General features: G+C 42.4%; 1 protein-coding gene across 4 annotated transcripts in view; it reads right to left on the bottom strand.

Annotated features, from left to right (window-relative positions):
- Positions 1 to 25,693, bottom strand: part of col12a1b (collagen, type XII, alpha 1b) — a 150,681-nt gene that overhangs the window by 17,051 nt on the left and 107,937 nt on the right. For all 4 annotated transcript variants that reach the window (XM_026194793.2, XM_080289842.1, XM_026194795.2 and 1 more), the window contains 11 exons: positions 24,715 to 24,789; positions 23,132 to 23,271; positions 19,181 to 19,304; positions 18,959 to 19,102; positions 18,525 to 18,689; positions 18,407 to 18,445; positions 18,176 to 18,314; positions 15,675 to 15,817; positions 13,891 to 14,000; positions 4,447 to 4,605; positions 2,478 to 2,555 (listed from right to left, as the gene is read on the bottom strand). In XM_026194793.2, coding sequence (XP_026050578.2) covers positions 2,478 to 2,555; positions 4,447 to 4,605; positions 13,891 to 14,000; positions 15,675 to 15,817; positions 18,176 to 18,314; positions 18,407 to 18,445; positions 18,525 to 18,689; positions 18,959 to 19,102; positions 19,181 to 19,304; positions 23,132 to 23,271; positions 24,715 to 24,789 — 1,316 coding nt within the window. The remainder of the gene's footprint in view (positions 1 to 2,477; positions 2,556 to 4,446; positions 4,606 to 13,890; positions 14,001 to 15,674; positions 15,818 to 18,175; positions 18,315 to 18,406; positions 18,446 to 18,524; positions 18,690 to 18,958; positions 19,103 to 19,180; positions 19,305 to 23,131; positions 23,272 to 24,714; positions 24,790 to 25,693) is intronic.

Below are 25,693 nucleotides of genomic sequence, written 5' to 3'. Positions count from 1 at the left end.
TATCATTTATTGGTATCGGCTTCACCGACAAAGACAGTGAAAGTAAACTACAGCCTTCGTGTAGTTCATATAAGCTTCTTATATGAACTTTCTGTTCATGAAGCTCTAAAATCCCATCAGTGTAAGGGAAGATACAGAGTTAGCATGGCCCATAGGACAACTGATAAGAAAAATCCTGTGTTGTGAGTATTTCTGAATAATGATGACATCCTTTCCTATTCACACCGACTGGGAATGCTAACTATGATGTTCAGTTGCTTGGATTTAAAGCATTTGCTAAACACTCATCTTGGACCCGATGTGTGGATATTTCAGCTCACGCAGGACTTTCACATGGATGTGAAACTCCTCTTGTCTTGGTGGATATTTCCACCGAGTCCACGCAGATCGCCTCAGTTTGGATCATTTAACCAATCAAGCAGCTGTCCCTGCTCGGCAGCAATTTAGATAATAATCCGCTGGAGTTGAAGCACTTTTCAAAATGTTTTGGACATCCAGCTGCAGACATACTGCGCTCACACAAAGCTCCATTTGTTACTGCGTCTCTGGAGATCTCTGCTGGGACCGAAGTGAGAAACCATCACACTGAGAGAGGCCAGCCGCTTAACCACAGCCTGAGCTGTTCTTACTGTAGCTGCTGCTATTGCCCACAGATTTTCACCCCACAAAGAGCTTGACAAACAACAGAAAGCATTTTCACAAACAACGTTTGGACCTGCCCTGGATGAATGAGATTCATATGTTCTCGAGTTCTCTACGGCCTAAAAATCAAGATCTCCAAACACTACTGTTGTTCCTCCTTCTCTTTCTGATCACCATCTAACTGTCCGCCATCAGAATGAGGCTAAGGGAGGGGCGGTCCCTTCCTGTTAAAAAAGGAATTCTTCCTCCCCACAGTCGTCAAGTGCTGCTCACAGTGGATCGTCTGTTGTTGTTGTTCTCTTGCTAATATTCGTGGGTCATCAGCATACAGTGTAAAACCATTTGAGAGGACTGATTTGTGAGTTGGTGCTCACTAAAGCATGCATTTGGAGTACGTGCAGAATGTGGTTTGGCACCGTCCTGCTGAAATTCATCAAGATTTTCTCCAAAGTCTTCTGCCATGTAGCATTAATGGTGCCTTCATAGATGTGCAAGTTACCTGTACTGTACCATACTTTGAACTTTGCTCAACAAGTTTTTGTCTCTTTAGTGGAGAGGATGCAGCGTCTATGAACGATTTGATCGACCACAGGAAATGTTTTTAAATTTTGAGTCCGTGTTAAATGGGATAAGTCCACAAAAGATTGTTCCAATTCTGAATCTCACTCCTATATATATATATATATATATATATATATATATATATATATATATATATATATATATATATATATATATATATATATCTTTTTTTCTTTTTTTTCTTTTTTTCACAATTTTTAATTATATAAAAATTTAATTACATGTCAAATCAATGTTTTTTTGCACTTCAGTTTCTTTGGAAACCTAGCTATGATAACGGGACACCCAGTTCATGTTGTTGTTGTTTTTTTTTTTTAAATAAAATGTAAGTACTGAACATAATTCAGCTTAGATTATTAAATAAATCAGCATCTTATGTGTGCTCTGAAAACTTTTTATTTTCCCACAGTTCACTGTGCTTTTTTTTTTAAGCTGGCTCACACGCCACTGCATATCATATATACCCAGTTTATTTCCCTCTGTGATTCGAGCCGGTTCTGACTCTGATTACGAGTCCTCTGCTTTGATCTGCTGCTGGGTCTAAAAATCCCTTCAAAGGCAAATCAAGGTCACACTTCTGCCTGCTGAGTGTTACAGTACAAACACACTCGTCTGTGTTTTACCATCACTTTTAACTGTGACTAAATGCATCAATAAAGTTTTTGTGCATTGTTCCTTGGTCTGGTTTCTTTCAGAGAACCAGCTGGCCTGATAGCACCCCTTTATGAGATGATCAACATCCCCAAGATGCTCCATAGATGGAAAAAAAGCCAAACACAGAAAAGTGTACACTTACAAGCCAGTGTGAGTTTCTGAGATATATGGGTCGTTTATTGCTGGACGTAGAAATTAAATTGATCTTCGTGTACCAAGACAACCTCACTACAACCTCTTCTTCACTTTCAGACTTAAAGAAAACCCAAAGTGTGCATGTGTCCAATCAGGCTGTGAAAACAGCAATGGGTTTTTTGGTGTGGGGTTTTCAAGGTTGAATAAAAAGATTATATCTGGGAAGGAAATCTTTGCACCCTATCGGCCAAAACTTCATCAGCTGTTTCTATATTCTTTAATCCCAGTAGACGTTCGGAGGAGATACTCCCCAGCACAGCTGATTATCTGGAGTCGAAGCTAGCGCCAGTTTATCATCGTCACTCAGCTGCCGGTTTGAGGCTAAAGGAGCGACGACGTGCCAGAGTGGGCACATGCTAAATATGTTAGGCTCAAAGGCTTTGTGGAGGTCGGGGTTCCCTTACCCTCGATGGGAGGTCACAACATCTGTCTCGGCTGGTCCAGGCCAAGTTGCAGACAATGTCGAACATCTGGAGCTGGAACTGTGGAGAAGGGGGGAAGAAAAAAACAAAAACATGAATATGGCGTAGTGGTACATGTGTCTGTGATACACCCTCCACCGCTACCAGAGGACATGCAGAAAAACAGCAGAGAATGAGGCACTGCCGAGTCCCATCAGCCCCGGGGAGAAAGGCTCGCATTACAACCCTGCTGATTGATTTACATGTGGCGCCATGTAAAACTCATTTCACTGTTTGAATTATCTACAACCTCTCTGTACCCCCCCCCCCCCCTCAAAAAAAACCTTTTAATTAATTACAAAATGTTCAAAATGCTGTGGATTGTGTTCAGTTCACTCTCTGCTCATTAAAGTTTGTTCAGTATTCAAACTAAATGTACAGCAATGAATAAGAATACTGCTGACAGCAGTGCTACCCCTCAGCCTCCTAGCAGACACACCTCAGGTATCAATTTCAAAATCCTACATCGTTATCAAATCCACAAGATTCTCAGAAAACTGAGATTCAAACGATTTTTGGTAGCTGCACTGATTGTGTCAATTTGAAAATATACGTGACTACCTGCTCCAGTTATCACATTCACAAACGTAGGGGTGATGACAATACCCCACCAGCCTTTTACAGCTGAGGTAAAAAGCTGCACTGTTTGTTTTGCGCTGATAAAGTCAGCAGCAGCTAACATTTTATAATTGTGCTACTTCATTTTTCTCCACCCAGCTTTCACCTTGGTTCTTGATTTTTGTCTGTGATTCACCAAGATAACACAAATCTACAAGGCTGAATTTCATAGAACGTGTTGGTAGGGTGGTTGCCTCACAGCAATAAGGTCCTGAGTTCAATTCCGCAATCAGCCTGGGATCTTTCTGTGTGGAGTTTGCATGTCCTCCCCGTGTTTGCGTGGGTCCTCCGGCTTCCTCCCGCCGTCCAAAGACTTGCACTTAGTGGGGATAGGTTAATTGGAAACTCTAAATTGCCCAAAGGTGTGAATGTGGGAGTGAATGTGAGTGCGAATGGTTGTCTTTGTCTATGTGTTAGCCCTGCAACAGACTGGCAGCCTGTCCAGGGAGTAACCTGCCTCTCGCCCTAAAACAGCTGGGATAGGCTCCAGCACCCCTCACGACCCTGAATAGGATAAGCGGAAGCGAATGGATGGATGGTGATGGGAGGGTTGGGTGTCGGAACTAGTAAATAAACCCCAGTTTTAAGTTTTAGTTTTGACAGAAATTTTTTATTTGTTATTTTGTTTTTTTGCCAGTTTAGTGAGAATTCAACACTGTACAATGCGAATTTGTGAGGCTGCTGAACAAAGCATCTTTAAACAGAGAGTTCAAACACAGACACAGACATCAGCATGATGGTGAATGTAGTGCTGTAGAGAACTGACACTTACGTGGAAGCCTCACTTCCTGTTTTTTGTAACACTCTGATGTAACGAGTCTTCTCGACAGCTAGTTCAGTTAGCCACGTATTGCTAAACTCTTCTGTCACCCAGTTTATAAGCTGTGCACCCTGATTGTTTAATATCTAACTGTTGGTAACTGATTTAGAGTGGAAGGCATGCATCAACTGAAGAAACCTAACAAGGTGATTTTGCATGTTTAGTATGTGAGCAGTGAGGGAAAGCAGGCTGCAAACAAAGGCAGTTTTTTTTTGTCTGCTGGCATGTTAGAAAAGTCTTACTGTATCACCCAACCCTACTTTAAAAGTAGGACCAGAAGATGCTAAAGATCAACAAACTCTTATTGATTACCTGGATTATATAAAGAAACAGATGAAATCTGTGTCAATTTAATTTGTTTTGAAATGTGTGTACTATTTGCAGTCAAAGTAAAATAGAGATAAAATAGAGAAAATCATTTGTGTCGGTAGATAACATCAGTCTCCTGTTTGTGTGAACGCAGAGTTCACTTACAGTTGCCGATTCTCCTTTGGAGCCGATGGATTTGGACATCTTGCCCAGGACCTGGTAGCCGTCGCTGGACATGTTTCCAGCGGCCTTGATCGGCTTCTCCGCCACTACCTGGCAGTCGATGTTGAGCTGGACGTTGGTGGGTGAAACCAGGATGTGCAGCTTCAGACAGAAAGAGAAAGGAAGGAGAGATTTTATTGGCGCATTCTTTGTTCTACGACCATGTGCCATGTCTGGTTTTCATCCTCGCAGCCTGCACATTATTAGGTTTTGCCGAGGCCATGGCGGAGGCTGCGGGTGAACAGGCTCGATCATGCAGAAGTATACGAGCGCTCACATGGAGGGAAAACAGCACTTCTCCTCTGTCCATTCAGAAAGAGGGGATTCTCCATCATGTTCTAAAGACATCCCTGCAGTGCTTTGGATTTTGACCTTTTAAACTCTTTCTTGTTACTGCCCTGCAAATATGAGTATTTCACAAGGAAACATCCGTTTTCCATTTTCCATGTCCTTGCGGGATCATGTTTAAAGATGCCAAATAAAAGGAAACCCTTTAACTTTTATCAATGCTGCTTCCATTTTCCTCGTGACATGCCAAGAATGAGAATGTGTTGAAACTCCCAAATAATAAACCAAATATTTACCACTTACATTTAAAACGTCCCATGTGTTTATACTACAGGTTTACTTTGCACAGGAAGTCTATGGAACTTTTGGATAAACCACCATCTTAACCACCACCACCACCGTCCTCTCATTTTAAATAGTTCCAACCTATTTACAAGATTATTATTAAAATATTAAACTCTGTTATTAAACCTTTTTTACCGTGTCCTGACTCGAGGGCAGACGAGTCATCCTGCTAAACTGAGCAAACTGGAGGGCTCCTCGCTGAAGCTGCACTCTGGTAGTCAGAGGCGACGTTAAAGCAAAAGCCTTCAATAATTACACCTAATCCACTTAATTACAAGCATCTACATAAAACTCAGCTGCTAATGAGCTCCTCAGCATTTGGTTAAGTGCAGCTGCGTAGAATGTGTCTGAAAGATGAATGTCAGTCTGAGTTTTGTGCGGTTCTGGCCAACACCAGGGGAATAATGTGAAATCAAACCAAAAACCATTAGACCCAAGGTGCGAATGTGCCTTTAGGCTCCGATGTTCTAACAGCTTTTTAAAAAATTGTAAAACATTTATTGTTTCACTTCAACGCGACACCTAAATATTTCTGACATTCATGCTACATTTTCTTACTTTTTGAAGCTATTAAACAGATTATTTTGAATTAAGTTGAACTATTGTGGGATAATTAATAACCACAAGGAAAACGGCTCTCTCAGCTTTCATCTGTCCAAACACTGCAAGCGTTTCATTCAGTAACTTTTTGCTTTTCTGATAAATACCCACCACTGGCATCATTATTTATACCAGTGTACTGTGAAGTCACAGGTTTGCAGAGTTAAAGTTGTTCACTGTAAACCAGAGAATATTTAAAGGTACGCGTCGGTGCAGACGCAGGTCCAGAGACTTGTGAACAAATCGTTTTATCTGCTCAAAGATTCCTCCATCTAATTGAAATATTCCAGATTCAGCTGGAAATGCTCATCGAGAGGCCAAATCTACCCTGAATTCTTTCCTTCTCTCTCACCGATGGACTTCGTACAACTCCAAACAGTAAAATAACTGCGGCAGCTCCGCCGTACACACAACACCACAATTTGCATTTCTCCTCAGTCACGTCACCCTCGCCGCATCGTGTCGTCATTTTGTGGTGGAGCATCAGCGCCGCCTTTGCAGCGGCTTTTCCTCGAAGCGAGTCGGGCTGCATGGAGGGAAAACGTGACCTCTACAAAGCCACAGAGTGGCGGCAGCGAGGGCGGCTCGCTGCTTGTGGTCAGTCATGTTTAACAGAACGCAGTAGCACCGAGGTGTCCAAGAAACACTTCATGGAGGGAAACGCAGCGTTTGAGACATTTATCTGCTTTTCATGAAGTCAGCAGGTACCATTAAAGCTTCAGCATGTCAACGCTTTAACTGGACTCGCTCTTATGTTAAATTTAAAGAATTTTAAAAGCCAGTAAGAGCACTGATATGATCACACTGAAGCTGCCAGTACTGAAACATGAACAGCTTTGTGCCAAAAGTGAGAGCATACAGTATTTCATTCTCTTCAGGCTGAAAAAATCCTCAGAGATTCAGAGGAAAGTCTGATACATGGCTGTAAAACACGAGCTGATGTATTGTCCTTGTGTGGATGCTGTTGTGGTTAATATCAGCCAAAATAAAGGCGCTGCTGAAGACGGGACTTCATGGTTGAAACTGAAACACGGTTCCATAAAGCCTTAATTAACCCTGTACACGCCACTCTGTAGAAACATGCGAGTGTATTTTATTATGATGTGATCTATGAATGTTTTTGTTCATCTTTCTAAACATTAAACGTGTGCAATCTTTGTTTGGAAAGCATCTATATCATTCATTTTATGGGTTTCTTTGAAGAGATTTGTCTTCAGGAGGTGCAGAGAGTAACAGACAATCCAGCAACCTTCCTTATTCTTTACAAAATACTCAAAGTTTGGTAACAGCAGTAAATCGTAGCAACAACAAGTCATGAAACCAGAGTGTCTGACTAAATGCTCTTCTTCCCTCCTTTACTTACGATGAAAAATGGACCAATTACAGCTGCCAGTTTACAAGCTCCTCTGCCATTGTTGGAAAGCCCCTTAAACCATTCATACCAAAGTCTGGATGTAACGTTTGAGCTCCAGGCTGTTACGTGACGATGTTTACACGAGCAGAGATGAAAGCGTGTGCCGAGGCCGTACACGCCCTCGCTCTGTTCATCTGACCTCAGGTCAGCAGGACAAGTTCCACATTTATGTGCCGTCGCTGGAGTTGAATTTATTTCGACAGCACAAGGCACACAGGGACACTGAAGCCTGTCCTTATAAGGCTTTGAACAGCTGGGAATGTGATCCCTGGTAGTAAAGGGGTGAGTTCAGGAGTGTCCCTATACAAATCACTTTACTAACAACATCCTCTGTGGATGTGCTCAGTAAAGCTAGTACTCAACTTTAGTGGGACAAAGCTCTCCACTCTCCGAGACAAAACTGCTTCTTCCATCAGTCTGTAAACATGCTCATTTCTGCTGTTTGCATCGAACATTTTAACATTAATGTCTGTAGGAACTGACTTAGTGTTGGAGCCTGCCTCAAGTGGCCATTAGAGGAACTGCAGTTTGAAGAACAGCTCAGGTCCAGAGAGCTGAAAGCTGAGTTAATAAGCTGACTAATATTGGGCGAGTTAAAGCTGATATGTTGAAGTGAAGATGAAAAATAAGGCGTCATTCACTTCACGAACCTCAATAAAGTTCAGTGAGTACACAGTTTGATCGTTTTTCTTCTCCAGTCTTCTTTTTCTGCCATCATCCTGCTCATGGATGGTCCTACATTACTTCATCCCTTTCTTCTGGTCACGACTTCAGCCTCGAGAACAGTAAACTGACATTTCCCTCCTCTGCTGAGGCAACATTCACTTCTTTGGAAAGTAGAAATGAGGTTTGTGCACATGTGCAGTTTCAAGATAGCTGAGATTCATAAAAAAAAACCCAAACATGTCAGGCATAGTATAAAGAATATTTATGCGCTTTCCTTCCCTGAATTCAGTTTTATCCATCTGGCTCCAGCTGTATAATCTCTGAGATGTTTCTATTAGTCAGAGCATCTTTATTTCGCGTCTTTTCGCGTCTTCCTGTCAGAGCTACAGCTACTGGCTGGCCCGTTAATCGATTTCTCTGCAGTTACTTGGCACAGATCGTCCGATGATGGCTTGTTTATTCGCTTATGCAAACGTTGTTTGGGCCCGTCAGGGGCAGCGGTGCTATAAACCCTTAAGGTATCTGCAATAAATCTGACGTTTTCATGGATCTCTGCTGTTAAACACATCTGAGGAAAGATTTCAGGGATGCTTCCAGTGCTGAGCAAGTTGGTTGGTAAAGCGCTGAGAGGGGAAAAGGATTAGTGGAGTCTAAGCGTGGTGATGTGGCTCAGTAAATCTGGTTCAGCAACAGCTGCGCTCAGGCTAAAGCACAATTTTAAATCAACTCCTTTCTCTGACAAGCTTTTAAATCTTAAAGTTTCTTCAGTTCAGCTGGTTTTAATTGCTGCTGCTGGAGAGATCTAAAAGCCATTGTGTTGTCCATGTGTCCACCACACAGTAGAGCAGCGTAGCCCCGAGCTAAAATTGACCTCTGACCGCTTCAAAGACGAAAAATTTCCCCTCAAGATCCAGTTCTGCATGTTTTAAGGGTTTTATCACACTAAGCACATGTGGGACTCTGACTCGGTGAATCTGCATTTTAAAAGACATTATTTTTATGCCTTCTGTTAAAGAAAAGCTGACTTAAAAGTCCAGGATACAGTCCACTTGTATCCCAGCACCAAACAACTTTTCAACAGAGGTTAAAGGTCACCATACAATCGTGATAAAGTTGTGGCACACTCATTATCACCATTACCATGATCAACTGATTCATTCTAATTAAAGCTAATTCTAATTAAAGACTTTTTTGTCTTGGTTTGGGTAAATAGTGCAGTTCGATCACATGAACATCAGTAACCAATAGGAGTGCTCTCTCCATGCTCTCAGGCAGCACCGTGTCCGGTTGAGGCGCCTTCCCTTTTTCCCTTTTGTTTTCTTTGCCAGATCAAAGCCATGAGCTCCTTCTGTTTCTGCTTCGTTTGTCAATTGTTTTTCTTCATGTAAATTTCCACAGAGCATGATGGGAAAAAAAATCTCAAAAGGAATCTGACCGTAGCATTGCAAGCAGTGGCCCTGCATGATCGCTGGCCTCCCCAAAAACCAAACTCTGACTCATCTTTAGATCTGAGACGGTGCCAGACTCCAGTCTTTCCAAACTGGCTCCAGTGTGCTGCAGGCATGAGAAGCATCCTGAAGTCAAGCTGTGTTTTCGCCATGTCTGAGCTCCAATTACTGATCACACAAGAAGAGCTTAGCACCGGCACTGTGGTGATGGGAAACCTTTATATTTCATCAAAATTCTGAGACTTGCACCAATGACAGGGGAGGTAAAGACATCTCAACTTTGTGGCAAGTTGAAGACTCACCAAATACCATAAAGGAATGGCATTTGTGTCAACCGCACATTGATATTACAATACAGAACTTGACAAATAGAAACTTACTTGCTATACTAGCTTTGCCAACCACTTATTCTCCAATTCAGATTTAAAAAAAAGAAGAAAAACTAATCTATATCCTATTTATTCAGTTTTTACCACATGTTCTTTTTCAATGAACCCCAAGCCTTTTGCACAGCTCCCAGAATGTGAGCATCATCACCGGACGTCAACAGCCCTCAGCCTGAGTGTCAGGAGAAGTTGGCTAATGCTGTCATGGTCCTAAGTACGCTAAAGAGGCACTTAGAAACAAACCTTCCAAGAAACTTGACCTCCTGCAACTCTGAAACACAGTCAAACTGAGTAAAAGTATCTGATAATGCAAAGGACCCAGATTTCTATGCAGATGTGATGCTAATCCAAAGATTCTTCATCAGCGTTATCAAGATAAGAAAAGAGCAGACACCCTTTTTGCAGATACAAATAAAGTTTTGTCTTAAAATGTTTGGCTTTCTCTTCTGTGTGCTTTGGTTACAAAAAGCCTTTAAATGCGAAGATTCTGGAATAACTTGTCTGTCAGACTGTAAATCGGGCACACAAGCAAACCCATCTGCAGATGCAACTAATTATGATGCTCTGGGTTTTGCCTCATATCTCAGGACACAGCTTCACATCTGCAGATCAGCCCTTTTTTGTGTTTTGCATTCATTTTTCATATTGCCTGATGAAGGCACTTTTCTTGAGTCCGTGCCACCCCATCCGTTAGCATATCACAGCTTTTGCTGTGATATGCTAACGGATGGGGTGGGGTTAGCATATCACAGCTTTTTCACATCATCAGTTCACTTTCACACAACACGATGCCAAGGTTAACATCGTGAGATCCGCCTCTATCTGACAGGTGCTGGCGCTCTGGTCCGGCTGAAGACAAAAAGGATGGGTAGCGTTTACAGTGTTTTCTGCTTCTTATTATCTCGCATCAGTTAAATCCTTTGATACATCTCCCTCTGAAAATCCCTGCCATCTGGCAAGTGCAAAAACAGCCTGGGTTTCCCTTCTTTTTTTCCCTTGCATGCAAAGAGTTATTCATTTATAAATATACATTGTTTGCATATTACAGAAATAAAATGGGTCTGATACACTCCCACAGCTCTCCAGGCCACCATTTGGACACTCTGAAATGAAGAATCTACTTTTTTTTGTTTAAAGCAGAAATCTGTGTGGTGAAATGGTGACCTCCTGAACTCCAAAATAGCCAGGTCACTATTTTTTTTTTTTTTTTTAAGTTTCCTGTTACAACTTTCTGACCTTTGCATTCACATCCGTTAAATCATTAGGCTGGTTCCTGTGTGTGAGGATGCAGATTTGGCATGAAATCTATAGAAGTCTGCTCCAAAACTGCAACTTTTTTCTTTTTTCTCTATGACAAAAAGAAAAAGGAGGAGAAAAAGGCATTTCTCAGTATTATCAGATGTAGTGAAGATCATCTACAGACTAAAATCAACCACACACTCCACTGTTAGTACAGTTCAGAGCGAGAGGCCTTAAAGCCTTCCTGCTGACACTCTTATCCCACCCTGGGAGGTAAAACCGCAGAGCTGCGGTCGGCTACCAGAAGAGGTAAAACCGAGCGCTGCCTCCTTAAACTCCTCGTGGTCCCGCCTCCCTGCTGGCACTCTTCAGCTGCACTGATGTAATTGTTTAATAGAAATAGCAGTGACCCAGTATTTTCCAGTCGAGCGTCCCAGCGGCGACTGCAGTGCGCTTTTAAAGATCTCCCCTTCTAAGAGGAGCTTATGGATGAAACTCATGAAACTTTAAGATATTGTTGAAAGGACTGTCCACACCGCTTCTCCCAGCAGTGCTTCCTGTAAATGTGTTGCTATCAGCACCACGGCTCAGACCTAATCTAGAGCATGAAACACAGTAGCTCTGAGTGGAAACTGTCTTTAAAGCCCAACGACACACTAAGAAAATCTCTTACATCAGGTTCGAACTGCTGAAGTGTGATGCTGATGACAAATCTGTCTTCGTTGGTGGGCCTGAAAGTAAAAGGGTAAGCCGAGCTGCAGTAATCGGCTGAGAATCCAGGAAGACAAAAGTTGTCCAGCTCTCTCAGACTCTGCCTCATCCTCATCACTGTCTGCACAATCCTTTCTTTGTATTGTTTAGTTTATGCTCTCAACAGTTGCAAAGCGTATTTCATCTTATTATAATTCAGTCACTAACACGCATGTTGTGGCTTGGGAGTAAGGTAAAGGTTTTTGGGGTGTTTCTTTTGGCATCTTGTCCATGCCCTGCGTTTGCCCTGTGTTTCATAACGTGAAGGTGGTGGTGTTTGCTTTAAATTTTCAGATTGGGTGCGTGTCTGTGTAAAGTTTGTTGGGAGCATGTGCTTTGTTCTTTGTTCTGTTTGTGATTTTAAACTGCCTCCTCGTGTGCAAGTGTAGACATCCACTGATTAGGATGAGCCAGAAGGAAAAGAGAGCCAGACAATCCAGCCGGACTGGCTTTTGTCTCGCGGGATTCTCAGACCAGATGTGCCAGATCAGTCGATTACGTCATGATTATTCTGCGGTGAAAATTTGCAGATACAGATATATCTAAAAATGCTGTACATAAAAGGCATTGTAGTCACCACAGAAGGCTGAACCTCACGATATTAACAAATACAGCTGGTGGCATTTCTTATCAACTCTCTTACAGTTATACAACAGTTATACACCAGTACAAAACTGACAATGATCAACCAAAAACCAACATTTTCTGAGCAGTGTTACAAGTGTATGTATGTATCGTACATGTGCTGGCACATCAATCATCCGGTTACTGCATTTTTTTCTTTTCATCTACAACCTACGTATTTAATCTACTCTCTCTTCTCTGATTGGCTGTCAAAGTTCATCTACACACAATCAAACATGCTCTCTCCTCCACCACCACCGAGATTTTTCCTTGGTTGTTGTTTGAAACGTTCTTTACAAGTTATTGGTTGAGCTAGAATTCACCTGCAGTCCTGTTATTTCAGTAATGAGTAAGTTCAGAAGCCCAAATCCAACAGCCTGCTGAGTGGTTGGATGCTCGATTGTCCAGGAAAGGAAGTCTGAGAAAGTTCTTTCTGTTTACACGTATGTAGCATTTTCAGTGGGAGAAAGCAGCCCGTTCTCACTCCCGAGGCGTAACATGTCGACGTTTTGTCACGTCCCGCGGCGTTCCTGAGGAACGCGAAAGGAGACCTTCGGCGTTCTTATGGTACGCGGCGAATCCAGTGCAATGACGCTCCCGCGGTAATAGACGTTCCAGCCCTGTATTCCAGCCCTAAACCTAACCTTATCCCTAGCCCTGACCATAACCTTATTCCTGATCTTAACCAGGACTTTAATGATGTTAAATAGCGTGTTTCTGAGTGATTTGAAGAAAAAGAGCGAACATGTGTAGATGGAGTCCAGACGGTTCTCATATTTCCTCTTTTTTCCGAGGTCGTCATTTAGGAACGTGGTGGGTAGCCGAAAACGTAATATGGTGACGATTTGTCACCTAGCGTAAAATGTTACGCTTTGGGAGTGAGAACGTGTTGGAGAAAGATGACTTCTCCCATTTCATTGACTAATTGATGGACATTTTTCTGAGCCAGCACATTTTGTTAGCTTTTGAGGAGTTGTCTTTTTAATGTTTAGCTTGAGGCAAAAGCAGTGTGTGTAACTCAAACTGCAAAAAAACATAATCTCAAAGATGAAAATAACAGTTACTTAAGAGCCACAGGAGAAGATCCTCATGAATGATCTCATTTGTTTTCAAAGGAGTTTTAAAGATTGAATAGCAAACCATCCCACATACAAAGCTACATCATACCTCCACCTAATCAGACCTGCTCAGCTCATGTCAGGCTGTCTATTGATCATTTTATAACATCCAGGAGATGCAGATGGCAACCATGTTTGAAGTGCGTGTAATCACAAGCAGTTGCTGCTCTGCGTTTTACAACCTGCAGAGGACCATCTGTTCATGTGAGCCAACATAACTCCTCAGGAACACGTCTGCAGTTTGCATGTGAGGTGCTCTGGCTGTAATATACAGCATATTTGGAATCTTAGGCATGTGCGGGTTCTGTATGACCTCGAGAAGTCCAGCGAGATCAAAGAGGAGCGCTTCGATTCATGTGTCAAGCCTCAGTCAAGCCACGGACCAAAAAAAGTTACATAACTCAAACATTAAAGACAATCTTGGCTTCATTCTCCTCAATTTAAATATGCAATATGTTAGAATTCACATGTGGACAGTCTCCACTGAAAGATTAATGACTTCTGCTTACCTTGTGGAAGCTTCCATGGAAGATCTTCTTCACTTCCCTCGTGTCAAATGTGACTCTCTGTAGCTCGCCGCTTTCGTCTTTGTTGTAGAATGAAACGGTCTGGCTGGATGCTGAGCAGGGACAGAAGAATAAATTATATTAGAATTAAGTTGTAGGAATACTCAGGTTCAGTCTCAAAAGAAATCTGCTCGAGCTTTTCAACTGGACTCATCAAGAAACAGTCATTCACACTCACGTTCATTTCTATACAAATGACACCCCATTTTATGTATCTATGAAAACAGATGACACATCACTACAGGCATGTCTTAAAGACACAAAGGCCTGGATTACCTGTAATTTTCCACTTTTAAACTCAGACAAAACTGAACTTTTTTCGTGTTTGTCCCAAAAATCTGTCTGTCTAACCAGATATTTTATCTCAGTTGCCACCGCTCAAATCTCTGAAGCACGTCTAATCAGATACATTACTGATAGCTTCCAGTTCCACTTCTTTTTGACCAGGATGTGTAATTCAACTCTCATCTTGATCAGATCTCTTGGATTTGATCTTGGTCGACATTTTTTCATCTGTGTAATATTGCCAAAATTAGAAACATCCTCTCTCAGACTGATGCTGCAAAACTATTCCTTGTATGCACTTCTAGGCTGGACTGCTGTAATTCCTTATCATCTAGATGTCCTTAAAGCAACTGTGCTGCTTTCAGCCCATTGGGAGCACCAGGGAATTCCTGCAGTCCTAAGAATTTTAGCCTGCCATGAATTTTAGAAGCAACATTATAAAAGTTAGAATGAATGTAGATGGACCACTCAGTCATCATAACTGTCACAATCTCCTACAGGCGATATATTAATGATACAAAAAACACTGATCCTGTCTGAAACGCTGTAGCTTATTTTTAACTTTGGTGTGTGTGTCAGTTATTTCAAAGACTTGATTTACCCTCTAGTGTAAGCCAGTTGTTTTGACGAGTACAACTCTGTCTGTTAGTATGAGTTTTTAAGGGTGTAGCCTTAGCAGACCTTGAAAAGTTGGGGGCAGAATGGCTCCTGGCTCTGCTGTTTCAGTTCATTCATTATTTAACCTGAAATATGTGCTAACCTCTTCATATTTTTTTATTATTATGATGGATTAGGTTTAACGAAGCCAGATAAGGAAATATATCCTAGATATGTTGAACTTGCTGTTTTAGTACAGGGCAGTTAAAGTGAATATAGTCTGTTTCTTACAGAGTTAGCACAGCTTCATTAGTGACAAAATACTTTACCTGAACCTGCCAAACACAACAACTGACACGACTTTCATATGTTTGAGTTTCTGTGAAGCTGTCAAGAGAAAGTTCTCTCAGCACAAACACTGGAAACAGGAAGACCAACTTTCGCTTTGTTGGTGCTTTGTTGTGCAACTTTGTGCCAGAAGGTTTCTCTCATGATGTCAAACCTTTAATCATGCACAGTTATAATTCATTGTAATAACTCAAGAATACAAATGTTTGTCACTGGTGGATTTTTGTTGAAATCCTGCTGACAGACAGAAATACAGGCTTTACGAGAGCCAGCTGAGCTGCTCGATGACACAACAGTTGTGCGGCGAAGGGAGTCTGCGATCAGCTCAGACCAAAGCAGCCAGAGGGCACGGCCAGCTCATTACATTACAAACTCTTCCCTGTCAGCGATCAGATATGACGCAGTGAGGCACAGCTGCTCCACATCACACATTTCCTTGCTGCTTTTCTCTGTTTTCACACAGGCAGCACAGGATAAGAACAGAGTGCGATACTTACGGTCAAGGGTGACGCCGGTCTCTGGTTTGTGATCTTTGCTCGACACCTGCCAGATGTCGAAGGCCTCCTTGGGCGTGTCAGGCAGGAGGCGGAACATCATGATGATGGTGTAGGCGTGGGGAAGACCAAGAGGGTGGATGTCTCTGAAAAAGGAAGAAAAAACACAAAACAGCGCGTTAGATTTGAGAATGTCCGGACAGAGCGAGGACAGGTTAAACACAGCTTAAACCTTAAACAGAAGTCTGGCCTTGGGCTCAAGGATATAAGGAACAGCTTCACAGAGGCTGGAAAGTAACACGCTAGATTACATGATTTTAAACACAAGGATTGTTTTTAATACTTTGCAGTCAGTGACTGCCTGAGGTATAAAACCCATGAACATCAGAAAATGCTGCGTTTCCTCCCTCAAGATTCACGCCCAGGCCTTTACTGCATCTGCCTTCAGTTGCTGCTTGTTTGTCGGTCTCTCTGCATTCAATTTTGTCTTCAGTAACCAAAAGCTGCTCTATTAGGTTGCGATCAGGTTACTTATTTTTCCAGTTATTTTGGAGCCTATTTTAGAGTGAGGAACTATCTAAAACCTACTGAATAAAAACAATCTGTATTTCAATCACATCTTTGTTCTTAGATTAAACATCCACTAACACAAACAATGTGCTATTTCCAAGTAATTATAGACACAACTTAAAAATAACATGTTATCTGTTAGCAGTGATTTTAATAATTTTCCATCCACTGGCTCTTCTTCCTCTCCTTTTCACATCGCTGCAGGATGTTTCTCATTTGTCCCTGTGATGTCACTACACATTTTGTTAAGCCAGTTTTGGTAAACAGTCAAAACCCAAGCTGTTTTCCATCTCGCTGCTGTTGCATGTGATATTCTAGGTATGGGACGCCAGTGCTGGGTGGTGGCCAGTTTTAACAGTCTAGTTTGCGGTTGCGTCTGCACTCAGTGGCCTGATGGAAGCTCAGTGTGAAACAGCTTCAGAAAGAACTGAAAAGCCGTTTTATGGGCAGTCTGCTCTCCGTCATGACCTGCAGCTCAGTCTGACCCCACAGCTGGGCTCAAACAGTTTGAATGCAGCTGGTTACTTTCGTCCCGTTGGAGACGAGAACAACATGGAAGCATTTAAAAGACAGCAAACCTGGAGAAACTCTGGGAAGCTCCAGCAGAAACTGGTAACTTAATCAGGCCATGTCACAGAAAACCTCGGAAACTCGCATTTTTGAAAGAAAAGATTCAGTTTAAAATGCACATTAAAAACTCAAACACATTCTGACCAGTCAGCACTGGTATGGACACTGCTGATCCCAGCACTGCACAGACAGAGCCGTAGACTATGAAGGACGTTCAATACACTAGTTTCACAAAACCTCAAACTTCAGTCAGATATAACAAGTATTCTGATGGTTGTTATCAGCTTCCTTGTTAAGCTGGGCTTTCTACTTCAGGCTCCAGGTGTGTCTTCACAATCCGAGTGATCCACTGAGGCAGTCCCAAGCCATCCAAGAGGTACAGTATAATCTCTCCAGCGTATCCTGGATCTGCCCCAGGACCTTTTTCTGGTGGGATAGGTTTGAAATCCCTAACCTAGGAGGCACCAGTATCAACAGGTAAATGGACAGCTTTGCTTTGCACTCAGCTCTCCCTCTCCACCACAATACATTGATTAACACATCAACACAGACGCTGCTTCAGTCCGTCTGTCAACCTCCCAACCCACTCTGCTGTCACTCGTCAACAAGACCCCAAGATATTTAAACAACTACTCATCCCTGACCTAGAGTGGGAACTCCATCTTCAGAGGTGCGGATTTTCATCCCAGCTGCTTCACACTTGGCTGCAAACCACCCTATTTCATCACCTAATGAGGCCAAAAGCACAACATCATCTGTGAAGACCAGAGTCCAGATTCCGATGAAAGCGGAAACCTTCTGCCATCTGTCTTTTTTTGTGGCAAAGAGCAGGGCTGGCAGAGACCAACTCTCACTGGGAACGGGTCTGACTTATTACCAGCAAAGCGAACTAAGCTCTCACTACAGTTGTACACGGACAAATGGCTCATAGCCATAGGTCGGTCACCCCATACTCCCGAAGTGCCCACCACAGGATGCCCTGACAGATGTGGTCGAATGCCTTCTCCAAGTCCACAAAACACATGCAAACTAGTTGGGCAAACTCCCACACACTCTCACACAATTTTGAGAAGATAGAAAGCTGGTCCAACGTTTCACAACCAGGACGAAAACCATTGATCCTCCTGAATCTGAGGTTTAACTAACAGGCTGACTGTCCTCTCCAGCATCGTGGTATAGACCTCAAAGGCTATACCACGGTGCTTTCAAAGTCTATGAAATAGAGCTCAAAGTTAAAAGAGAAGGTGCTCAAATAAAAATGAGTGACAAAACCTTAAGAGGTTTTAGACTGTAAAGAGCAAAGGTAAATGAGGAGTAATGTGAAACATTTGGGTGCATATAAGCCTGTGACCCGTGAGACTCACGTAGTAGGCTGAGTCAGGAAGGCGTTCTTATGAAGTCTGTATGCTGTGTAGCTGTTGAAGGAGCCGGGTTCCATGGAGACGCCTTTGATGTAACTGTAGGTCTTCTCCGTCAGGTTGAATGCCTCCAGCATCCTGAAGCCTGAAACAACCAATCAGGAGCTTGCCTTTAACTGCAAGTTCATCCAGACGAACAGTGAATAAGTCATGAATTTCTCTAAAGTTTGTATTTACCAGGTGAAGTAAATCCATTCACAAAAATTAAGGGGCACGCTGTGGACAAAAACACACAGAAATTAATTCACTGAAACACATGTTAAAGCAACGTTTGTCTTTTTTGTTCTAAACTAACAGGAAGTTGCAGTTTCGCAGATGAAGGTGATCAGGTTTTCTTTGATGGTGTTGAAAGCGTCAAAGTCGTCCACAACGAAAACGTGTCTCTCGCTGGGTTTGCTGCCAATCTGCTGCAGCTCGATGAAATCCATGTCAGCAACACCGATGGCAAAGACGCTGTAACCTGAGGACGGCACAAACCAAGGCAGTCAGAACACAAACAGACTCTTGGCTTATCGGCTTCATTTATTCTTCCAGTAAGAGTCTAAACAGGTAATAATACCCAAAAATGGATACAAAATATTATTGAAAATTCTATCCAGCACAGTTTCATTAATTCTGATGAGAACCAGCTGCTTCTGTTTGGTCTGTAAACAGTCTGTTTACAGCTGTTTGTAACAGAGCTCATCTGGGACACACTCGCATGGAGATACACGTTTGTGTGACATCTACCTGCGTGTTGGAGCCTGGCGGCGTTCTTCTTCACCTCATCCTGAGAGCGTCCGTCAGTGATGGCTACCACCACCTTGGGGACATTTCTCCTCATCCCGTTTTCAAGAGAGAAGGCCTTCTCATAAGTGTGTTTCAGCGCCTCTCCTGCTCAGAGGAAAACTGTGTCAGATCAGCAGATTCTTGTTTGGATCTGTACCTGTGGCCTGTAGCATGAGATCAAACCTGTTTTGGTGTTTCCTCCTCGGTAACGAATGTAAGAAGGCGCGGCCATGGCGAGGCCTTTGTCCTTGTAAGCTTTCAGCTTGAACTCTGTCTTAGCGTTGTCGCTGTACTGCACAAATGACACCTGGGTGGAAAATAATGAGAAAATTAGGGACTTATCATCCTTTCTGTCACATCAACCCTCCTTCACTGCATCCATGAACTTCCTCGGTGGTGTTCCACATTAAACTTCCTGTGTCCAGTACATCCATTATCCCCTCTCTGCAAACGTCCAAATATCTCAGCTCCGTCTCTTTGACTTGCTGGTTCAATAAAGTTTAACAGGCACATTTTGGAGACAAACTCGAGATTAAGCCTCTTCTGTGAGAATGTTTTTTACTGGTGGGAGAAACCAAAGCTCCAGAACAAGACACCCTACCAGGGTTTGAACTCCGGACCTTCTTCCTGTGAAGCAACTGTGTAACCCTCTGAGCTACTATTGCTCCTTTTAACAATATGAGCTGTGATATTTTCTTGTTACTCAACATTTCTCAATACAGTAGTAGTCTTATACATATTTGCAAAAATGTCATGTAGGAAAATAATCAAATTGATTTGCAGGAGTTTGTTTTCTTGTTTAGGTTTGATTAAAAGTCTAAATGTATAGCCTTGGTCAGCACAGCAGTACCATCGCTCACAGTAAGAAGGTCTTGGGTTCAAATCCAGCAGATGTCCTTCCCATGCCTGTGTGGGTTCTCTTCGGGTACTCCACAGTCCACGAACATGAATGTTAGGTTAACATGTGATTCTAAATTGATAGCAGGTGTGAACGTGATTGTGAATAGTTGTGTGTCTCTGTGTTGACCCTGTGACAGTCTCCTAATCTGTCCAGGGTGTACGCTCGGCCTCTCACCCTTTGACAGCTGGGGTAGGCTCTGGCTCCAGATAAGCATAGATGGATGGATGGGTGGAATCTATGGCATCTATGGCAACTATACATCACTGCACAATCTACAGCATGGGTGGGGAACTCCAGGCCTCACGGGCTGAGTCCTGCAGGTTTAAGATATCACCCTGGGTCAACACACCTAAATTAAATGACTAGTTCATTACCAAGTCCCTGGAGAACTTCAAGGCATGTTGAGGAGGTAACATAGCCATTTGAATCAGCTGTGTTGGATCAAGGACACATCTAAAACCTGCAGGACACCGGCCCTTGAGGCCTGGAGATTCCCCCACCCCTGATCTACAGCATAGCCCAGTGTGCACTTTCCCCCAAAAAGTGGTCAAAGTGCAAAGACTGAGTTTGGTCTGACTGGGAGTGACATGAATTATAAACTTCATGGACTGAAACTGTGCATCTAGCTTGCTCACAGTGCTAAAGCAATGAGAAGTATTGGTCCAATGTCGATGTGTCATTTGTGTCGACTTGATTTTGAAGTCTTTCCTGTCTCACTAAAAGTAACTGTTCAACACTTATGAGCTACAAGATTGACCCGATCAGCCGACTTTCACTCGTGATGGGAGAGCAATGCAGACACTTCAGCGCACAGCATTACGCAGCACAGCAACGGGGGAATAAGGACTTTCAAACAAGCTTAAGATGGCCTTTATGTATAAAAACACGGAATAACTTGAAGGGGACTCAGAGAACACATCCAGTTAAGGGGTTCATTTTGAAATTCCTACAGAAAGCTGTCTGTATCCAGAATTTAACGGGCTCCTCCTGTTTCACTTCCCCACAAACTTTTATGAAATCTCATTTTTGCATAATCTTTTTGACAGACAAAGAAATGACTCAAGAAATTAAAAAGTAAATGGGCCAGTGAGGGAAAAAACTGGCCCTCCAACAAAATTATTTGGCCACCAGACATTGGCTCGAGTTTGACTTTGTTGTTCAGATAAGAACTTACACATGCTTTTTTCCCCCTCCCACAAATGCATCGCAGACAGACATTTGGCTACAGCATCATTATACAACACAGAACATACATGTTTCTAATATCCGCTTGCTTCTCTAAAGAAAATATGCACATGCACTGCTGTCTCCCCTCGCACAGTCATACACTGACCAATTCTATACATCTACCAGTATTTAAATCAGTGGAGCAGCTTACAAATCAGTCTTCTCTCATAACCATCTTTTATGGATTAAGAAACTAGTATTTTTGGTAAGAGAATGAAAATCCGCTTTATTGTGCAGCAAACAAAATGTTTTCTCATCCAGATGGGCCAAGTAGTCTTTGAGGACTGTCAGAAGAAACTGCCTTAAGGGATGTCAAACAAGCTAATAATATAAACCTAATGGATTTACTTATTTAGTGAAACAGATGCTTGGCTCTGTGGCTAAAATATAATACAAATAGAAGCAAAAGAATCCCAACGAATACTATCTTAGACTCAAGGATTGTTCATTTTATCCTGATTGGGGATATGAGCCATTATAGCATCCCGGGATGATTTTAAAGAAGACGAGGTTTGTGTCAGTGTGAAATAATTAAGACAGCTACAGAGGTTTTGGACCACATCGGGCTTTTAATCATATTTTTATACGATGCTGTCACACTTGTCAGCATGAATGTACCTTTAAATCCAGAGCTCCCTCTCTCTGGAACAGGCTTATATATAATCACCGATTCTTTAAATGCCTGCAAAACTCGGTCGGAAAAAATTCTGCATCGCCAAGAAAGCTTTTATAGCCTTTATTTCATTTGCATCTCCCTCCTTCTTGTTTTGTCTTGTTGTCGGCTGTTAGTGATTACACTTGATTGAATTCTCGTATTAGGGCGGATGTTTTATAAGACCCCTGGCCTCCTGTTGAGGTGAAGTTCTTTTATCATGAGGTTTCCATTGTGAAAATAAAAACAAAACCACCACTGGATGATGCTGGGGTACGGAAGTGTAACGCATTCACTCGAGAGAAAAAAAAGGTTTCTGAATTAATGAGACATGCAGAGCTCAGCTTCATTCACGGCATTGCCTCCCCCAGCTCAGTTTAAGCCATTTTTATTTGGGTCTGGGTTTCAAGCACTGTCACATACTTGCTTGTTCAGCTGCTACTCAGTGCAGATGAGAACTTCTGGCAGGATTTTGGGGGATTTCATTAATTCAGACAAACAGAAAAGGTGAAATTTTATTGAATGAATTATTTTCTTATTATTTAATTATTTTCTTGGAATCTGATCAGAAAAATAAGCAGATTTCTTTTGTATTTTATGAAAAGTTTTTGAGTGTCTCCTCTAAATGATCTTAACTTAAAGACTTTTTAGCATCACCATCTCCATGAGACATGCTAATTTACATGTAGCTAAGACACCTTCATGCACTGCTAGTTAGATGCTAACTGCATTTCATTGGCTTGGTACGTGTTCTCTGTGTTCTCTGGTTCTAAGAGTATTTAAAAGTAGAATAGGAGGCAGAGCCTTTAGCTTTCAGGCCCCTCTTCTGTTGAACCAGCTCCCAGTTTGGATTCAGGAGACAGACACTATCTCTACTTTTATAATTAGGCTTCAAACTTTCCTTTTTGCAAAAGCATATAGTTAGGGCTGGATCACGTGACTCTGAATCCTCCCTTAGCCATGCTGCTATAAGCTCAGACTGCGGGGAGGACTTCCTGTGACACACTGACCGTTTCTTTTTTACTCCTCGTCTCTCTATTTTCTCCTTTTCTGCCTTTTCACCCCTCAACTGTCAACCGCTCGGAGTAGATGGCTGCTCTGACTACTGCAAATGGTGCAGTAGTGGTTGATGTGAGGGAGCTACCTGAGTGGAGGTGCAGTAGGTAGAGCATGTTATAGCCTGCGCTGGCCTTGCATGGCCCATTTGACTTCACAAAGATTTTGCACTTTTTATTGCAGGGTCTCACTATATAAATCACTGTGAGGTAACTGTTGTATAAATAACACAGAACTGCACCGGGTGCACTACTCCTCCTTGTCAGAGGGAATAACTGTCAGTGTTTTCAGCACAAACCTGCATCCCTGAGGGTCCGATGACATCAAAAGCGGCAATCATGTCGGAGACAAAGTGCACCACCTTGGTGAAGCTCTCCTCGCCGATACTCCACGAGCCGTCGATGAGGAACACCACATCTGCTTTGGCGCCTTTGCAGACTGAGGCAAAAAAAAAAAAAAAAGAGTCAATGAGTCCACAGGCCAGTTGTTGCATCATAACATGGCATAATTAGCAAGCTGGAGCACATTAAAAAAGTCAGCTGATAGTGTGCAACAAAACAAAACGCCTGAGACAAATGCCGTGATAGAAACGTTCGCGATAATTATGGGTCCCACCGATAAAAAAAACAAACAAACTGGCAAAATAAAACCGGGAACATTTGGTCTGCATAAGGACCAAGCTCTCCCTAATGCGTTCCTCTCACATGAAAACGAATTGGGCGAAAAGTTTTAAAGAATCTTGGCCTCATGTGATGCACCCCTCTTTATCTTCTCCGCCTGCTCTGAGCTCTATAAACAACTTTCACACAGCACCAAAGGACACAAACAAATTCTCTGGACTGCACTCGCTTTCTTTTTCAACACCTGAGCTGTTGGTTCTTAACGGGCGCGCTCCCCCGCGGGGCCCACATGTGGTGGCCATTAATCCACCGCTAGTCCGAGTTGGATCCAGGAGGACTCTGCGTTCACAAAGTCACCGTCAAGGATTTTCCAAACACGGCCGAGCTTGAATGAAAGGACTTGATCCGTTCAGTCCTGGGAGAGTTTCTTGGGGAAATATTGGGAGATGATTCACATAGAATTGGCCCAGTGAGAAGCCGACAGATGGAAACCTTATTAACCCAAGCTAAACTCTGATTTTGTAACTTTTGCTGTCAAAATTCATTATTATTTGTATTTTTTATATTGTTTTATTAGGAAAAAAAGGCAAAGACTCTGGAGACAGATTCCAAAATGCACCTTTAGTCTCCAAACATCTGAGATTGCAAAGCAGCGCGCAGGCCTAATGAAACAGCAGAGTCAGCAGAAGCAGTGAGACTGGGGGAAAACAGGATTTACTAGAAATGTTTGACATGTAAAGCAACAGTTAACAGCTGCTGGTGTTTGCTGAGACAGTCACTGAAAAAAAGCTGCTTCTTCTGAGCATGCCCAGTTGAGAGGAGACCCAAAAACAGGCTGGAGAGACATCCCATCTACCTGGAACACCAAGCAGCTAAAAGGGTGTGCTGAAACTGAAGTTCCACTAATGGCCACTTGAGGTAGACTACAAAAGTCCTTAGAGAAAAGGAGAAAAAAAACACGTACACAACCTGAAAAATTTCGACCTCTATGATGTCTGTATGCAGGGTGAGTTTTTATAAAGATTATAAAGAATCAGCATTAAATTAAAGATTAAAGAACTTTAACCGTTGGGTCACAAATGTTTACCAATGAGAAAGAAATCACGGTGGTAGCCACAATGTGAAAATTGAACCTTCAAACAAGTCGTTGGCCACATATTGTGGGCTGCAATATGTCTCATCAACCAAAACACAAGAATGCATTTCAGATTCAACTCGCCTTCAGTTGGATTATGGATTATGGATGTCATTAGAGGCTTACCTGCCCATCCAGGGGGGATGGTGGGTGGAGCTGTTGGAGTAGGCGGGGTTGTTGGGTCTGGAGTTGGCTCCTGCACTGTGAGAGACAAAACAAAACAAAACAAAAAACACAAAAAAAAAAAATGTTATCAACATATTTGTAATAAATACAGAATCGGTGTAAACACGGCGCGTGATGAAGTCATTGTTTTGAAGCCGCACTGCGAGATGATGCAATTCGCAGTTGGAATCGTGCTTCATGTCTCAGACACCATGACTGCACTGTGAGTGGGCGTGTCGGAGCCACGCAGCTGTTACTACGATCGTGTTCTCTTTGGAAAGGTGGGCTGATCCACTTGGGACGTGTTTTTATGTGTTTTTCCGTCAGTGATGCAGATGCTGTTGGTTTGTACTAAGAATACATGAAGGACAGATTAATGCGAGTTTAAACTCATTTTTATTTATATTCCCTTCAACATAAGATGACATCTTAAACAGGTTGGATTACTTTGAAAACCTTTGAGCTGTCTGCCTGGCACAAAGGATTTTTCCAGCCAATCATGTAACGACTGCCACATGCAGCACTGCATGCAGTACTTTACATTCTTCTTTACATTCAGTGTTTATATTTGTTAAATATTTTTGTTGCATTTTATAAATAAGTTAAAACATCAATATAAAAAACTTGAGACAGCTGAAGTGGACAATGTCACTCGCAGGACATTTGGACCACAAAGTATTTTATCACTATTTAAAGAACTGATGAAATTATATTTCCAGATCAAAAACCCTGATGCTTTAATTTAATTATTAAAGTGCAGGAAGTTATTCTTGTTTGTCGCGCTGCTCAGATTGACCCAAATTCAGGATGCGGTCTCATTCAATGAAAGAAAGGCAATTTTAAAAATGACCTCAAGGCTTCAGATGTTCTGCCTGATTAAACTACACCTGTTTTCCGGCCCGAGACCACGCTGTCTTGAAGTTTATATATTTTGACTTTA

This window comes from Astatotilapia calliptera, chromosome 15 (genome assembly GCF_964374335.1).
Source record: "Astatotilapia calliptera chromosome 15, fAstCal68.1, whole genome shotgun sequence".
NCBI lineage: Eukaryota > Metazoa > Chordata > Actinopteri > Cichliformes > Cichlidae > Astatotilapia > Astatotilapia calliptera.
The sequence above is the reverse complement of the archived record's forward strand: the minus strand, read 5'-3'. Positions and strand labels throughout refer to the sequence as shown.